The sequence below is a fragment of the Pseudorasbora parva genome, chromosome 13, assembly GCF_024679245.1.
Source record: "Pseudorasbora parva isolate DD20220531a chromosome 13, ASM2467924v1, whole genome shotgun sequence".
NCBI classification, from domain to species: domain Eukaryota; kingdom Metazoa; phylum Chordata; class Actinopteri; order Cypriniformes; family Gobionidae; genus Pseudorasbora; species Pseudorasbora parva.
This window is the reverse complement of record NC_090184.1, coordinates 22,320,523-22,338,928: the sequence shown is the minus strand read 5'-3', so window position 1 is coordinate 22,338,928 and position 18,406 is coordinate 22,320,523. Positions and strand designations below refer to the sequence as shown.

General features: G+C 38.1%; 1 protein-coding gene across 1 annotated transcript in view; it reads right to left on the bottom strand.

Moving 5' to 3' along the window:
• Positions 1–18,406, bottom strand: part of mvb12bb (multivesicular body subunit 12Bb) — a 160,698-nt gene that overhangs the window by 97,923 nt on the left and 44,369 nt on the right. The window contains exon 7 of the mRNA XM_067412592.1: positions 6,508–6,602. Within this exon, the coding sequence (XP_067268693.1) occupies positions 6,508–6,602 (95 nt within the window). The remainder of the gene's footprint in view (positions 1–6,507; positions 6,603–18,406) is intronic.

Below are 18,406 nucleotides of genomic sequence, written 5' to 3'. Positions count from 1 at the left end.
ACTATATAAACTTTGGGGTGGTACTGTGTGTTTTGACCACAGGGGCAAGTTTCTAAAGTTCAGGCAACACGTAACCTGTGTTTTTTTAAACTTCTACCCGTAAAAGTGCACTGGCACGGCAGTCTAACCCATGACTTACCACCCGTGAACTCGTACTATATCGATGTACTCCCAGTTACGAGGTATGACAGCTTCTTTTGCCTTATGCGCAGTTCTTTCTCCTCTGTATCCCTCAAATAAGCAAGGAGTAAGCACCTTTGCCGATATAAATGATTGTAAATTAAAATAAGCCCTGTACTGTCCGCCATTCGATATTCAATGCGCTCATGCAGTTTAGCGTGATTTTGCCTGGAATGCTACAAGGTCGTGAGTCGTGGTTTGAAGTCGTAACTTACAGGCTCAAACACCTGCTTGAAACGCAGCATTAGGCGCTGAACATGTTTATTGGTTCACGCAGCATTTTGATTGGTTGACTTCACGCAGCATTTGGATTCAACCACCATTTTTAAAAGTCGGTTGCGGTGCGTGCGGTAAGAGTTGTGTGCTATTCGAATCAACAAAGGACTTTAAAAAATACAACCGATGGGTCAACGACGAGGTTCAGGATTTATTGATTTCGTATTCGAAATCTAGCAGGTACTGGAAATTTGTGCGCAGTCCTACGTCACCTGACAAAATTGTCCTGATCTACATGTCTTTAGACTGCAATGGAAACACATTGGGGGGTCCTGGGAAGAAGAAAAAAAGTTCCAGGGAAACATTTTTCAAGGTAATTTAATTGGAAATGTTTATAACTCTCTGGCTATACAACAGGCCTTGAGAAGGTCGAAGACCTTTGGTCTCCCCCCAAAGGAAGACGGAGTGTAAAGATTCTTAAATCTGGATTAATCCAAAAACAAACATTTGGAAGCAACATCAGTCACACGTTTAGTGGTCTATGTTATCATGCACACAAGCCAAGCAAGTTGTAAACCGAATACATTTTCCCCAGGCTCCCTCTACGTAGGCCACGGGAATAAATCATTAATGGCTTTTTTGGAAAAGAAGCTGTATGCAGTCTTTCATGCCCTGTCGCCAACCTGAAGTCCTTGGCTCCCTTTCAGAACGGTTTTATTGCCCCGAAATTGCACGGCTTAAATCGTGTACCCATCGAAAGTAAAACACAGCTGTAAATCTCGTCTATGTCTATTCCCCTCCTAGTCCCCCCACCACCACCCATCAAATATCCATACACAATTCATTTAGGGCAATTTAGTTGATGCTAAACAGAATCAAGGTGAACTTTCAATGGGCCCTCAGCTATGAGAGAGGAGGAGCAGAAAAATGGTGGCCTAGCTTTGGGGGGTTTTAATCAACTAGCTCCTCAAGGCTAGCCATCCAGCCATGGAGCAGCCGCACTTAGCAGATGAGTTTTTGTGTCGCTAGCCCGGGTGCGTGTTCTCTAATCCTTCAGCCTAAAGTGTTTTGGTATTGTAAAATATGGCCACACGGGTGGAGAGAGCCGCTGGGCTACACGAGATTAGAGTCACGATTAAAAGCCTATGGGATCCTCCTCGACTGCCAACGCTAGCTGGAGCGCTAGTCACGGCGCAGTCTGCACCCGGAGATAAGATGGAACTTTTGTTTGAAACCTGATGAGAGGCTTCCTAATGAAAGTGCTGGCCCAAAAATAATCTTTTTTCTCTGTGTTAGTCAATCAAAAAAACAGTGTGGTCGGGGATGGCAAAAAAAAAAAGAAGAAAAAAAGTGGGGGAAAAGAGAAGTCATTTTGCATAATCAGTGAGCACCATCTGGAACAATTAACGAAATTCCACAGAACTCGGAGGATCAGTCATATTGGCTTATTAAAGATCCTGAATTATAGGAGCAATAAATCCGTGGAAAAATGAAGCGTACCCCGGCCTGTCATCACTATTTTAACTTCAAATACGCACGAGTATTCGATAAGGCTGAAAAGAAGAGATTAATATATGCAAATTAAGTCAAGCATTTAAAAAAAAAAAAACCAACAACTGTCTGCCATTTTTTTCCTGTCTCTTATTACGAGCCTTTATGTTTTATTCATACACCAGCTCACCTGTCATTTCATAAGCTCTAATATTATGGGGGTATTATTAAAGTGCGTAAAGTGGCGCTTTAATTGGAAAGCTCTGTTGCATTTTCCAATTATTTGGAGCAAATTAAAAGCAGATGCACATACTTTAATAAGGGGACTAATATCAGTTCTGGAAAATCATAGGCACTTGCTCTGATATTTTGCAATGGTAATACTGAAACATCTCTGTACTTTCATCTCTCCAACCACCTCTTAATTGATCTTTATTTAATGCACTAATGAATAATTGATTGGCATTATATATTATATTTAATAAAAGGCATTGTCATCCTTTTTTGATTAACGTAATAGATATGTTAATGCAAGTTAACTAAAAGGATATTGGATATCTTATCAGGAGTATATTATTTTTTTATAGACAAGATAAAAAAAAAAAGTGGCAAAATTCAATCTCCTATAACCACAAATAATACTTACAAAAAACATCATCAATGCAATGTTCCCATTTAGAAAATCACACAACGCTCATTTCTGAGACTAAGTATTACTTCATTAATACTCCCCAAAAAAGAAGGTATTCAAATCCGTCACCTCGCAGATGTTGCAAACGGACTCTTTTTCACACTGATTCCTTTGCTAATTAGGAAATATTTCTTTCAACCCATCAAGCTAAATGAAAAATAAATGACACCAAAAATCTGCTCAGCTTCAAAGAGGCGGCGGTGAGACAAAGTAAGAGTTTGAGGAGTCTAGAAAGACCCAACTTGTTAAAACGAGCGTGGACTGTCAAGTGTATGAAGGTTGCCAAATCTACGTGAATTAGTTTTTAATACTCTGGTAATAAATGTCAAAGCACCTGCACCTCAAATCCACACATAAGGTGGCTGACAATGACAGATTCCCAGACATGTCGAGTCTCCTACGCTGGGCTAGTCTTTAATGCGCTGGTCCGTTTTTCTATTCTTTTTTTTTTTTTTTGCATGTGTGTGTTTTGTTGGAAAGTGACGGAAGGTTTAATCAAGAAAGCAGGCAATTCATCAATCCTGAAAGAGCTGGTGCTACGAGCCTGACAGAGCGCACATGGTTTTAGCCCTGCTCGAACCTGGCCAGCTGTCAACATCCACGCACATACGTATATTCGCATATGCGTGTATGCGGAGTCCCCAACAATTAAGGTAAATCCAGCTGTCTGTTCGAAACCCCACATTTGCTCCTCAGTTCACAACTCAATTAATGAAGAAATTCAAATAAGATTTTAAACAACAATACAGCAATAATAATAATAATAGGGGTTGTGTGTGTGCATGTATATATGGATAGATAGATAGATAGATAGATAGATAGATAGATAGATAGATAGATAGATAGATAGATAGATAGATAGATAGATAGATAGATAGATAGATAGATAGATAGATAGATAGATAGATAGATAGATAGATAGATAGATAGATAGATAGATAGATAGATAGATAGATAGATAGATAGATAGATAGATAGATAGATAGATAGATAGATAGACTAGATGGGGCACACCAGGGTAAAAGGCATATTTGACTTTATTCTCTTTTAAACCAACAGATGGCACACAAATTCTGCTCAGAGCTTTTCTTAACAAACACTTTGGACGATGCACATGGGAATTTGGCTGATCCTCGACGCGATCACAGACAACGCAAAGATGATTCTGCGGTAAATTTAATGTTTTTTAATTTTATTTTATTCTGTAGATTTATGTAGCATCTATAAAATGATTGAGTATATCTTGAGAAAAAGGTCTTGTTAATGATTTTTAGTTTTGTAATTAATTAAAAGCAACAGATTATCAATAACGGAAAAATATGTAAATGTATTTTATTTGGGGTAAAAAGGCACAATAATTACATGATAATAAACAGCTGGCTGACTTTTATTTTTTATTATATGGTTAAGTTCAGATGGTAAGTTCATATATCAAGTTAGGTGTCCGCTTAAGAGTTAAACCATTTAATGAAATCATCATATTTTAAAAAAAATAGGATATTAACCATATCATATAATCAAATATTGTTACTTATGTAAAGCTATACTAAATTACTATGGGATCTCATTCAATGCTTTCACAATCTTTACTTTTTAAAATCATTTTATTTCTGTATTTTTAGGTGTCAACATAGACCAAACATAATACAGACTTTGCTAAAGTGATTGTTTTGAACAAGTGTTCACTTAGACATTATTAAAAACACATTTCATAATTTTGATAAAGTATTTTGTCCCTTTTGCCCCATGCTGGTGAGCCTTTTACCCTGTATGTGGGGTAAAAGGCCCCCCCCCCCCCCCCCCCGCCAACTCATACATTTATAAGATCTTTAACCAAACAAACAAACAAACAAACAAACACTTTTATGATTTATTTTCACACAAATTCTGTTGCTCAAATGCTTAATAAAAAAAAAAAAATCTGCAATCATACACTATGGGAGTAGTGAAAACAAGCTGATTTTTTCTTAAGCTCTGCCTTTAGCCCCGTTTTACCTATTGTAAAAGATGATAATTTTAACATTAAATGTTATCCCCTTACACTGCCCCTGCCCCTACCCATTACAGGACACATTCTGCATTTTTACTTTCTAATTATTTCTAACCTTAATTTATAAGCATTTTGAAAAACGGGGACATGAACAATGTCCTCATATTTCACCCTCTCCTGTAATACCTATGTCATACCCATGTCATTATACACATAAGGGTCCTCATATGTCACAAAAACATGCCCCCCCACACACACACCTTATAAAAAAAAAAAAAAAAAAACATTGTCAGAGCTATGCCATTGTGGTGTGTGTGTGAATCCTCCAGAAATGTTGATTCACATCCCCTCTCTACTATTTCCATTCAATAAAAATACCAATATATCCATTCTATAACTAGACCACATACTGAACTCGTCTGTAAACATAGTTACTGACGGTTACAGAGACGATGCTAAAGGAGGATCAATAGAACACACTACTTGTGGTGACAGAGTGATGATTGGTGGCAGAGAATGTGTCTGTCTGTCAGTCAAATGGCATTACCATGGCGACAGGGAACCAAAATGCATCAGCCTTCATGCTGACAGAACCTTTCCTTTCTCATTGGCCTCACTTGAGAACAAGTCAATCTTCTGTCACTTTAACCACGTCAAAGGCAAGTGGCAGAGTTTAATGTGTCAGTCACTTATTTTAACCACTGAAACCTTGATATGATCAGCCCGCCTGTAATCATGCAATTACAGTATGCATAACATCTATACATGGCTGACTGAAGTCTTTAATGCGGTGTTAAAATCAAAGAGGTTGAAAATACACTAATTTATGGGAGCAAAAAACGTTTTTTTTTTTAAATAATGGACACAGTACGAACATTTGAGGTATGGTTAATTCTTAAAGTATTTATATGTTTAGTAAGTAACAAAGACCATCAAAAAAAAAGCATATCAAATGAGCCAATGAGGGTCAAAGACATGCAACGCATTTTATATAAACTGTATATAAAAAACACATCTAAGCAAGATCTTCATGTGGATATATATGTGGAATATTCCTCACATTAAGCCATTAAAACAAAGAATATGATTGCTTCTAGTGATATAGAATATGAACTGCAAAGTTTATCAATAATACATGTAACTGAATAACCTAATATATATAGACACACATTACTTAAAGCATATATGTATAATGGATTATAAAGGTATTCATAATGTACATTATAATGCATTATATATTTTGGTTTCAATAAATAATTGAAACCAAATGCTTTATAATATGTGCAGATTCCTTGTTACATCTGAGATTGGTTGTCTGTTGTGTGTTTTAATGCATTCTACATTCTAAAGGCTTAACATAAGTATTAATATATAATAACTGTGGTCACTATTATTCACGAGACCATACAATGCATTATAAGGTGAATTGCAAGGCATTATTCATGCATTCAAAATACTTTCATACTGCATAAAAAGTGTGAAATATCCGTGGCTGGTAAATTCACACCACAGGTGTGACCAAATGCTACTTTTGGACCTGGGTGTACCTTAGTAGAGGAATTTCTTTATCTGTACTATAGATTGGCTCATCCTCACCACATGGTGTCTCTCTCCAGCCAGAAAAAAAGCACACAAGCATGCCTGCACAGCCCAAACTCAGTTATATTTTGGACCTGAAAGACAGGTCTGCAGGATGGAGATGGCCAGTGGGATTTCCTGAAGCACACAAATCTCATTATTCTAATGTTTGCATAGTGCACACGTCATGGTGTGACTCTGTCGTTCGTTTTCACCCAAATTTTAGCAATAATCCTAGGGATGTCACAAAACTGAAATTCCAGTCAATGGAAGGTTGTGTAGGGATGCTGTAAACTCCAACAAAGTGTCGACACAATGAATGCTGAACTCTCGAGATAAGTTACATTGGGGAGGGACTGACCTGATTTGGTGTAGATGTTGTGGATTTGGTGTTCATAATCTGGCCTGACGATGTTCTTTTTAGTAGGACTGGAGACCGGAGACTCCGGGAATTGTCTAGGAAAGAGAGGCAGAAAAACAATGACAATGTGGAAATAATGAAATAATGATTCTAGAAGATCTCACAGACAATGATATAATGAAAACTTTGCTTTCTAGAATCATTGTTCAATGACAGGACTGTTTATTTGCAGCCTGGGGGAATATAAAGGAATTATGCGATTTGGGTAAAAATGCTAACACATCCCGCAAAATCTGTCATGAATGCAATTTACACAGTGTAGTTCAAAGTGTCTTCAAAGTGCTAAGTTGTGAACAACGCATCAAACTGCTGAGATCTGGCATACTTTACCAGGACTACATCACTGCAACACTGCGGTGCACACCTTAATCAGCTCTTTAAAAAGCCCTATAATATAAATATATTATCAATGTAATAGGAATCATTGATGGTGGGTTGCCATCTTTAACTACTGTGAATCACTGACTCCATCTGATCATTAACCTCCCATTTTCTCTCCCATGTCTGTGGCTCTTAGGTGCCTGTGAGCGGTTGTCATGGAGTCATGGTAATAAGACGGGTTTCCTAAGCCAGTATGGTATAAGACACACACACACACACACACACACACACACACACACACACACACACACACACACACACACACACACACACACACACACACACACACACACACACACAGACACACACGTCGTGTTTCCATGTTTTATGGGGACTTTCCATAGGCTTAATGGATTTCATACTGTACAAACTGTACATCCTATCCCCTTACACTGCCCCTGCCCCTAAACCTACCCATCACAGGAAACATTCTGCATTTTTACTTTCTCAAAAAAACTCCTTCTGTGTGATTTATAAGATGTTTTCCTCATGGGGACCTAAAAATGTCACCACAAGGACAAGGATTTCGGATATTGCCATCTTTGTGGGGACATTTTGTCCCCATAACGTAGGGAATACCAGGTCACACACACACACACACACACACACACAAGTTTGTTTTTGTGACAAATATGGGGACATTCCATAGGTGTAATGGTTTTTATACTGTACAAACCGTATTTTCTATCCCCTTACTGCCCCTGCCCCTAAACCTACCCATCACAGGAAACATTCTGCATTTTTACTTTCTAAAAAAACTTATCCTGTATGATTTATAAGCATTTTGAAAAGTGGGGACATGGCCAATGTCCTCATATTTCACCCTCTCCTTGTGTAATACCTGTGTCATACCCATGTCATTATACACATTTGTGTCCTCATATGTCACAAAATCACCCCCCCCCCACACACACACACTTTCCATGTTTTATGGGTCTTATATACTATACAAACTATATTATCCCCTATTATCTTCTATCCCCTAACCCTAAATCTACCCCATAACCTAACACAGATTCCAGATATTGCCATCTTTGTGCAGAAATGTTTTCCCTATAATGTAGAGTTTACCAGGACCACTCACAAACACACACACTAGTGGAGGGAAATCCAATTATTTTCTGCAAACTGGTTCTTTTGGACAGTTTACTTCAATTAACTGGTTTAAAACCCAATTCACCATTGTTTACATAATCACACAATGTCACATATATGCAATTCTATTATTAAAGCATCAAATAAAAACGTGAATGTGGATGCTTTACATGTTTAAAGCATGTAGTGAATAAACTAATCCTTAAATCAACTCACCTTTTACATAAACCATGAGAAGCCATAAAAATGTATTTCACCCCTCAAGTTAACAGCTCATTCACTCATATGTTCGCATCAGTTCAGTGTACTGGTGACTTGAGAACTGTAAAAGCAGGAAAAATTGGGCAAGCGTAAGGACTTGAGCAAATCTGACAAGGGCCAAATTGTGATGGCTAGACAACTGGGTCAGAGCATTTCCAAAACTGCAGCTCTTGTGGGGTGTTCCTGGTCTGTGGTGTATCTATCAAAAGTGGTGCAAGGAAGGAACAGTGTTGAACCGGCGACATGGTCATGGGCGGCCAAGGCTCATTGATGCACATGGGGGGGGGTGAAGGCTGGCCCATGTGGTCCGATCAAACAAACGAGCTACTGCAGCTCAAATTGCTCAAGAATTAAATTCTGGTTCTGATAGAAAGGTGTCCGAATAAACAGTGCATCTCAGTTTGTTGTGTATGGGAACAAACAAGTTGATCCATGGAGGCCCCACCTTGGAACTTACAGGACTTAAAGGATCTGCTGCTAACATCTTGGTGTCAGATACCACAGCACACCTTCAGGGGTCTAGTGGAGTCCATGCCTTGATAGGTCAGGGCGGTTTTGCCAGCAAAAGGGGGGCCAATACAATATTAGGTCATAATGTTATGCCTGATCATTGTAAAATTACACTGTAACAATGAAACCTTAAAATAAAGTGTAACCCTTTATGCTCTCCGCAAATCAGTAATCCCCCCCCCCTCTCTCTCTCTCTCTCTCTCTCTCTCTCTCTCTCTCTCTCCCCTCTGCGTAGACAGCTAAAGTGTTGGACTTTTTCATTTCCTTGGAGTATCAAACTGGATTCATTTTAGGAGTGCCAATGAATCTAATGATTTACGGTAACAATGCTTAACATTCTGCAAACCAAATTACTTGATCAAAATCCAACCTAGAATTCACAATAATGAAATGTGATGAATACAACTATGTAAATAACAACATTAGTAGTAGTAATAATAATAATAATAATAATAATAATAATAATAATAATAATAATAATAATAATTAATAATAATAAAAATAATAATTTTTATAATTAAATATATTTTATATTTTATATTAAAATACTTGTTTTTAAATGTACCAAATGTCCTACTACATTTATATCTAACTAAATGCAATGTGTTATAAAATATTTTTTATAATGTAAATAAATAACAACTAGAAGACAAAAAAAACAAAAAAACATTTCGCATATAAACTAAGGAAGCCTCTGCTGGTCTCAAGTCAAACTGCTTAACCATATCAAAGTTTTGGGGAAGAGCAAAAATAGCGTGCGCTGCACTTCATGGACAGTTTGAACTTGCTCTCCTCATCAATCAGGCGCTGGTGAATTACACTCTCTGACTCACTCGCGGGAATCAATAAATTCAGTGCCACGCTGCCTGAGTCTCTCTGCATCAGGAGCGCTGCATAATTCTGCTTTAGACATGCTTTGAAGACCAAATGAGCATCTCCAACAGGTTACAGGATGCATCAGATGCATTAAAGTCAGACGGAGTCATGTTTGGAAGAAGATTAGGAGCAAAGTGACACCGCCAAGGGGAGTAAGATGTCATTTAGGCGGTGGGAGAATCTAGAGTTTGAGAGTAAGTTAGGAGGGTAAGTGCAGAAGTGGATGTTGGAAAAGCTTCTGAAATGTGATATCAATGCAAAGCAGGAGATGCCTAGATGTTGAAAACGGAGGAGGGGTATTTCTGAAATAAATAGATGAAATGGTTGAAGTGCTCGGGCCGGGTAAAGGATGCAAATTCAAATCTAGTTGGTTACTTTGTGGTAGAAACCCGCTATGCAAAGGCAAATGCTAAATTAGCAAAACACAGTCATCTATCCTTTCTGAAAACACTTCTTTTTAGTCAAACACTGTCCACCAGGGATCAACTGTACATATTCATCTGAATAAATGAATGGAAATCGTGGGTCAGCTCCAGTTTTCGACTCACGAGTAAACTGAAGACAGGTCTGCCGTGAGTGGCTATTCTGCATTTCTATCAGGTGTGATGAGATAAATAAATGCAGTAATTTCTATCAGGGGCAATAAAACATGCTTCCTGACAGCCTGTGGTATTTATGAACTGAAGCCTGCAACTCAGATTTATTTCTCTCGATGGGGCCGACTTCTCCCTGTTCATCTGCATCAGCATTTGCCCGTGTTCAATTCGGCCCAATGGTGAATTTTTAAAAGGTTGGCATCAATCTTGTGGAACCGATTGCCACATTTAATGAAGACTTCCCTTCGTTTGCAAAGGTTGACTCGAACGCAAGGGGGAGAGAAAGCCGGGGACATGGCTCTACGCGCATCCAGACATTTCACAAACAGCCATAAACTGAAAGGAGATGGTCCGGATGCTCTTTCGTCGAAACTGGCCTCAACTACCCCAGTCACTGGAGCAAGCCAAAACAATAGCGAATGATACAGAGCGATACAGAAAATGGAAATGAGATATATTCAGTGAAAAGCCTGTTTACGACACACAAATCTATTTGGACGTAAAACATCACCAATTTGATAAGGTCAGAAAAAAAAGAGATAAGAGTTGGTATTTAGAAAAGTGACCATCTTAAGATTATCTAACATCTTGTATGTTTAAAATTCGGTATTTATATAGAGCAACTCATTGTGCCAGTGTCAAGCACCCAGCAAAAAAAACATCTCAAAAACTTTTTGTCTATGAAGCCGCCTCTCAAAAAAAGTGCAACAAAAAAATTAGCTTGAATCAATATAAGTTGCAGGAGCAAGCGTTTTCCTATCTTCCGAGCTGTCAAACAGTGTAACCATACTCAATCCCAATTCTCTGCTTTTAAGATTTTAGGGTACGTTGGGTTCAGGTAGCATATGGCATATCAATTACACATCTAATTCTTAAAATATAAACATGGCTACATAATCAACGGCAGCGCGAGGCTTGCATTACGTCGGCCACTGGAGTTTTGAGTACAATTAATCATCATTCAAACCCATCAGAGCCACAGTGACACAAATCCCAATTTTGAATATCTAATTATACCATAATACCTCCCAGAATTAAAGCAGAACTGGGATTAAGATGTAAACAATTGCAACATTTAGCTTGCGCACAACAGCATGCGGTTACAAAAAAGGGGAGAAAGCCTCAGACGGTTTCTGTTTCTTATGACATTTTAGATGTCCAACATTCTCCACTTAGATCTGAGGATGCCAACGAGGCCAAGAAAGATCAGAGTCTGAAGACAGACGAAGGTCTCGAGACACAAACAGAGGACAGCTGATGGTTGATTCCTAATGAGGCCAAATGGAAGACAAGTGGACACAAAGACAAGCGCTCAAGAATATCACAATGCCTGGTAGGTGGAGGAAGAGGCTTGTCTTGGGATGAAGGGCTGGACAAATTAGAGGAGACAGGCACATACGAGCGCTGTAGGTAGACTAAGAGACGGAATTGTGCTCGGACTAACACTAATGACGAAACACAATTTCATATACGTTAAAACTGTTGCATGAACCAGGACTGCTACAGTGTTTACAGGCAAAGCAAAATTACAGCCTGGAAAATTTTGAGGAGGTTCGTAAAGGAGCCAATTAGTCAGAGTAATCTCAATATCAAAAGCCCAATCCCACATGCAGGAATCTCCACGGGTGGCTGATGAGAAACTCAAGAAGGCATCAGCGTAGAAGCGGAAGCATGAGTCCGTCTCGGGGAGGAGACGTCTAGAACATCTGTCACACTGTGGACAAATTTGCCAAAGCCTTCGGTGAGGCAAAGACTGGGATACAAACTATATATAAAAATAATATGCCGCGAACTGAGAGGAATCTGGAAGCTGGTGTTTTGACACTCATCCGAGATCCTCGATGACAACACCTCAGCGCTCGCTCCGAGCAGGCAGCCCACACAACCTACGGCATGTAGACAGCTGCTTTCTGCAGTGGCGGCTTTCCCGCTTGTCATTACCCCACTTAAAGTTCCATGTCAGTTGTGGAGAAGGAAGAATCTTGAAGAATTCCGCAGCAGAATCTGGGAGTGTAGAATCTCTAAAGAGCCACAGATCTTTGCTGATGATTCTATTGTTTGTGGCACTGCTCAGTTTGAGTTTACTTGATGTGTATGGAAATTTGCACGCTTTTTAGGGCTTTTCCGGGAAAGGGTACACAGAAAAGTGTCTGGAAAACACATTTGAGGGTGGTGTCACAACAGATCTTGTACAGGGCCTGCCTTCCATGGGAACCGGTAGATCAGCCATTGTTAGGAGGGTTGATGTTGAGTAGGTGACACGGAGGTCACCGAAACCAACAAAGAACAGAAACATTGACAATCAGTGCTACTTTTTCTTGCATAGAGTACAAACAATTATTATTATTTTTAGTCATAATACTTTTGTCTTTGCTGTTTTCTTGCACAACTTAAATTTTTGTAATGTTGGCAACAGATGAGTTAACTAAAATAAAATAAACTTTTACTTTTATTATGAAATGTACTTAAAAATAAATAAATAATAATAAATAAAATTTTAATAGTAGACCCAATAGCAGTTTAATAGCAGTCTTTAAAGGGATTGTTCACCCATAAATGAAAAAAATGAAGTTTCTCTACTTACCCCAAGGGCATCCAAGATGTAGTTGTGTTTGTTTCTTCAGTAGAACACAAATGAAGATTTTTAACTCCAACCATTGATCGTATAATGCATGTCAATGGGGTGTATTTCTATGAGAGCCACTATAAGAGTAAAAAACACATAGACATACGAATCCATATAAAACCCTGTGGCTCGTGGCGACACATTGATGTCTCAAGACACGAAACGATCAGTTTCTGTGAGAAACTGAACAGTATTTGTTATTTATTTATTTTTTACCTCATATCAGACGAAACTCATTTAGTATTTATTTTTCCATTACTTCCGCATAAGAAGGTGGCGCGATCAAATATATATATATATATATATATATATATATATATATATATATATATATATATATATATATATATATATATATTTATTACTCATTAGAGCTTGTGCTGGTCGAGGAATCTATGTAAATATACTTATGATTGTGCCGGCTTTTTGACCTTCTTCAGGGAAAGTAATGGCGTTGGGAATACTAGATGAGATTCGTCTGATATGAGGTAAAAAAACAAAAATCAAATACTGTTTGGTTTCTCGCAGAAACCGATCCTTTCGTGTCTTAAGACATCAATGTGTCGCCACGAGCCACAGGGTTTTATATGGATTCGTATGTCTATGTGTTTTTTACTCTCATAGTTGCTCTCATAGAAATACACTTATTTACATGCATTATACGATCAATGGTTGGAGTTAAACATCTTCATTTGTGTTCTACTGAAGAAACAAACACAACTACATCTTGGATGCCTTGGGGGTAAGCAGATAAACATCAAATTTAAATTTTTGGGTGAACTATCCCTTTTGGGGGGGGGGGGGGGGGGGGGGGCGGATGTCAATCTCATTCTCGTCTTGAGTACCTATAGAGTACGGAACTGTTCCATCAAAAACACACTTTGGTGACATTATTGATTTGGTGAAGTCCTGTGACTGCAGTGTTTTTGGGCATGCATTTGCTCTCTCGCTCTGGTCATGCACGCACCCTTCCGAGAGAAAAGCCGTACCGGTTGACGTCAAGCGGACCCATACTCAAAAAAAAAACTTTCCGAAACTTGTGAGAAACCGGAAGGAGTATTTTGGACACAGAAATACTCCATCAAACGACCAACTTAGTTTTTGAAACTTAGGATGGGAATCCAGTGTAAATAGCTTAGTATGCATGAAACAGCATTCCCCCCCCCCCCCCCCTTTAAAAACACAGGCCAGTTTATAACTAAAAGATATATCAATACATTATACACTCATCATTTACTAATGGTTTGTCCTACATTTGTTCATGATTAACCACTGTTTATTGAGATGATACTAAAACAATGTATAGTCATGTTTTGTAAATGATTTGTTCATCCCTAATGATTAACTTATAAGTGACTTATAACTGAATGTTATTTTTAAGTGTTACCACTTTTTTTGAGTATGTTTTAGGTTTTAAAGTTTTTCCAAAGTTGCAAATGTGGCTGTATATTTACTGACCTCTAGTAGTGAACCAGTGGAGTGAATCATGGGACAGCATAAAAAATATCTTCCTACTCACAATGGGAAATATGCTTGACCTTTACATTTATATTGTTCGGCTTTTGGATATAAAAACTTTCCCTGCCTTACTGTATATGACCCTATCATTCAGAGAGAAATGCCTGAAACCTTGATTCTATGAAGAAAAAGAGAAACCGAAATATTAGCACAAGGCAACTTTATGTTCTCTGTCAATCTAGAGGTCAGATATCAGAGCGAGCGATGACAGTTTTATCAGGACGACAAATGGCAGCAAAGAGGGGAGAAGAAGATCTGCTGTAGACTTTAAAAAGCTCACCCTGAAGAACAACAGTCCTAAAATCTATGGTTTGGGAACTGGATTGACTGGGCATAGTTTGAATGAAACGGGGGTCACAAAGTTGACAGCAGTTAATTTGACGCCAGATATAGTATTCACGCTATCATATATATATATATATATATATATATATATATATATATATATATATATATATATATATATATATATATATATATATATATATATATATATATACACACACACATTTCATCTCCATGACAACGTGGAGAAATAGAGGAAAAACACATTCATGGAAATGCTTTGAAATTTCAAACAGGCAGCAAGGGAAACCGAGATTTGAACAACTTTACACTCAGTAGTCTGCAAACACAGTGATTAGTGTCCTTGTAGCCTGAGGCAAAAAGGTTTATTTGCAGAACCACCAGAATTCAAAGTTAAAGGGCTCATTAAACATTTATTCATTATTGACTATGTTTAAAACATCTTTCCTATAACTGTAAAAGGCATTTAAATTTGAGGGCGTCTTAAAAGAGTCATACAAAACAGTAAACATTGATGGGCCCGCAGAGTTTGTGTGAAATGAGGCGAGAGCAGCATTAAACCTTGTAATGCGACACGTGAATGCAGGCTTCCGATTCTAAAGCCTCTATTTTGCCATTTTTGACAACATATTCTCACGCTTTTAATACCATTTTTGGTACATCGCAGAGGGACAAAAAAGTATATTAAATACTATATTTAATACTAATACTATACTATAATAAAAATTGTAATAGTATATATACTATAATAGATTATATTTTACATAACAGACATATTTTTAATGACCTTTAGCTTACTTAGGTATAATTTATCAATTAGTGCTGTCAATGTATATTAGGCCTAGCCTGACAAGCCAGACCCACATCAAGATGTTTGGTGTGGAAACTCACCATAGACAGGGCTCAATCCGAGGGGCGGGATAAACGGTTGTCTTTCAAACTCCCTCTGCACGTGATAGGTTAGCACTACAACCAACCAGAGCAACGAAGGTGAAACAGAGCTTGTTGATAGATTAAACATTCAACGTATCTGGTCGGCTAAACTCCGAACACATCTTCCCTTTTTAAGAATGACTTCAGTGTCGTTCTTTGTTCTTTTCTCAGAGAAAAGCTTAACTCCAAGTCTTCCAGAATCGCAGTCAAAGCTGATTCGAAAGACCGCCGCTGTTCACCAGTTTCTGTGTTAACTAGACAACAGAAGCATGCAAACGCAACTCGGCCGTCGTCATTATGGCCCCGCCCGCCAACTCTATACATGATGTGATTAGCCCGTCCAGATTGTGAGGAATACAGCTCAGAAGGGTATTGAGAGTTCCTAGACGACACTTGCGGACAGATTAAATTTGCTGCCGCTAGGGTGCGTCTAGATTTCTAGGCTATATTAGGCCTGTCAATAGATTACATTTAATCACGATTAATCACACCTTTGTTGTGCGATTAATCACACACTTATCATGAAATTATTCATACACCATTTACCTCATTTTGATTCTCACAAAACTGTATTTTCTGCAAGGATCATTGGAGGTTCCAAAATGACACCAAATTACCAAATATAAGGAGTTTATACAATTCAATTGTGTAATAAATGTATAAAAACCTAAGCACCCATAAAAAATAAAATAAAAACCTTTACAGGAGTCACAGTGTATAGAATGTGTACAGAGCAACAACAACAAATGAGACTGTTTTCATTTTAGACATTAAGCTGCGATACCAAACAGGAAGCACCTTTTTACATACGGCGATGCCAAAAAAACTCCAAAATCAACCGCTTTCAAAACCTACGATTACTAAACACAATGTACACACTGGAATGAACTTAACGGCTTGATCACAAACAGAGAAGCAGAATCGGGATGAAGAGTTAGAGGATGGATATTTCCTCCTACCAGGGTTACAGGTGCTTGCAAATGCTCAGTGTGATTGTGATAAATTCCCGACTTCTAAGATCATCTCTAACTGTGTGACGAAAATCTGTAGGGTTTAATATGGAGTTGGCCCACCCTTTGCACCAAAAACATTTTCAACTCTTCTGGGAAGGCTGGCCACAAGGTTTCCGAGTGTGTTTATAGGAATTATTGACCATTTCTCTGGAACTTAACCCCTGAAAAACAACCCCACACCATAACCACTTTACACTTGGCACAATCCAGTGAGGTAAGTACCGTTCTCCTGGCAACTGCCAAACTCATCGAATCACAGAGCGGGGTCAGCTCAGTGATTTTACATGGCCTACCACTTCATGGCTGAGTTGCTTTTGTTCCCAAATGCTTCCAATTTTTTTATAATACCACTAACAATTGACCGTGGAATATTTAGTAGTGAGGAAATTTCACAAATTGACTTATTGCACAGGTGGCAACCTATCACAGTCCCACACTAGAATTCACTGAGCTCCTGAGAATGAAGCCATTCATTCACAAAAGTTTTTAGAAACAGTCTGCATGCCTAAGTGCTTGATTTTATACACCTGTGGCCATGGAAGTGATTGGAATATCTGAATTCAATGATTTGGCAATATGTGTGCATATATATATTCTGTTAGTTGACAAGGCACTTTTTCTAATTATTGTAAGTTAAGTTTAAGTTTTTTCCCTCTACTATTGTCTAGTTATATTTTATTCTATTTCAGTTTTATTTCAATTTATCGAAAATAAATAAAATTAATATAAAAAAATATTTTATATTTTTAGTTTACCATAACTACATTGTGACACAACCTTGAACATGTTTTGCTACATTATATTGTTAATGGTATTAAACTTTTAGAAGGATAATAAAATAAATCTTGGACTAATGGACATGGACTAAAAGCCACAAAAGTGTTATTCTGTAGCAAATGCGTACAATTCAAGTGGAAGCTAGCCGGAAAACATCTTCAATAAAGCACCTGGTTACCTCTTGTGCCTTTTAACCCAGTTCTTTTTCACAGATTCACAGATTGCAGTTGGACATTCACACAGACATAAGAGCATGAAAAGTAATAACACCAAAGTGCACAGTCTGTGATCACAGCAGGTATCGGAGTGGGGAGGCGTGGATCCTCGCTTGGAGGTACAATTTATTATTCTCCAACTTGAAAAGTGGCTTCAAAAGAGTGAAGAATTAACAGGGTGAGACGGAAGTGTGGGAAAGTGTGGGACTGGATGCAGGATGACTCAGAGACATCAAACGATTTTTCCTTATAGCTGCCCCTTCCAAAAAATACACAGCACAAAGGGCTTTATTCAAGCCACAAATCCACGGTATAGGTTTCAGAGGTCGGTCTTGTGTAAAGGTTCAAAGAGCAAAACTTCTGACAATATTTCAAGTGGAGCCCACTGTAAAATCGTATGCTCATCGCTGGATGAAAGCAAACAATGATCACAGAGAATTTATGTGAGAATTGGCCAAAGTCAGGTTCAACACCAAATTTAATTTGAAGTGAACAAAACTGAAGGAAAAAGGGGGAGGGGGAGAAATGTTATAAACAAAGTTTGGGAGGAACACATTTAAATTACCTATCAAATCATCCAATCAGCATGAGATGAGTTCTAATATACAGTGGCAACAGAAAGTATTCAGACCCCCTTAAATTTTTCACTCTGTTATATTGCAGCCATTTGCTAAAATCATTGAGGTTAATTTTTCTTCTCGTTAATGTATACAGAGCACCCCATAATGACAG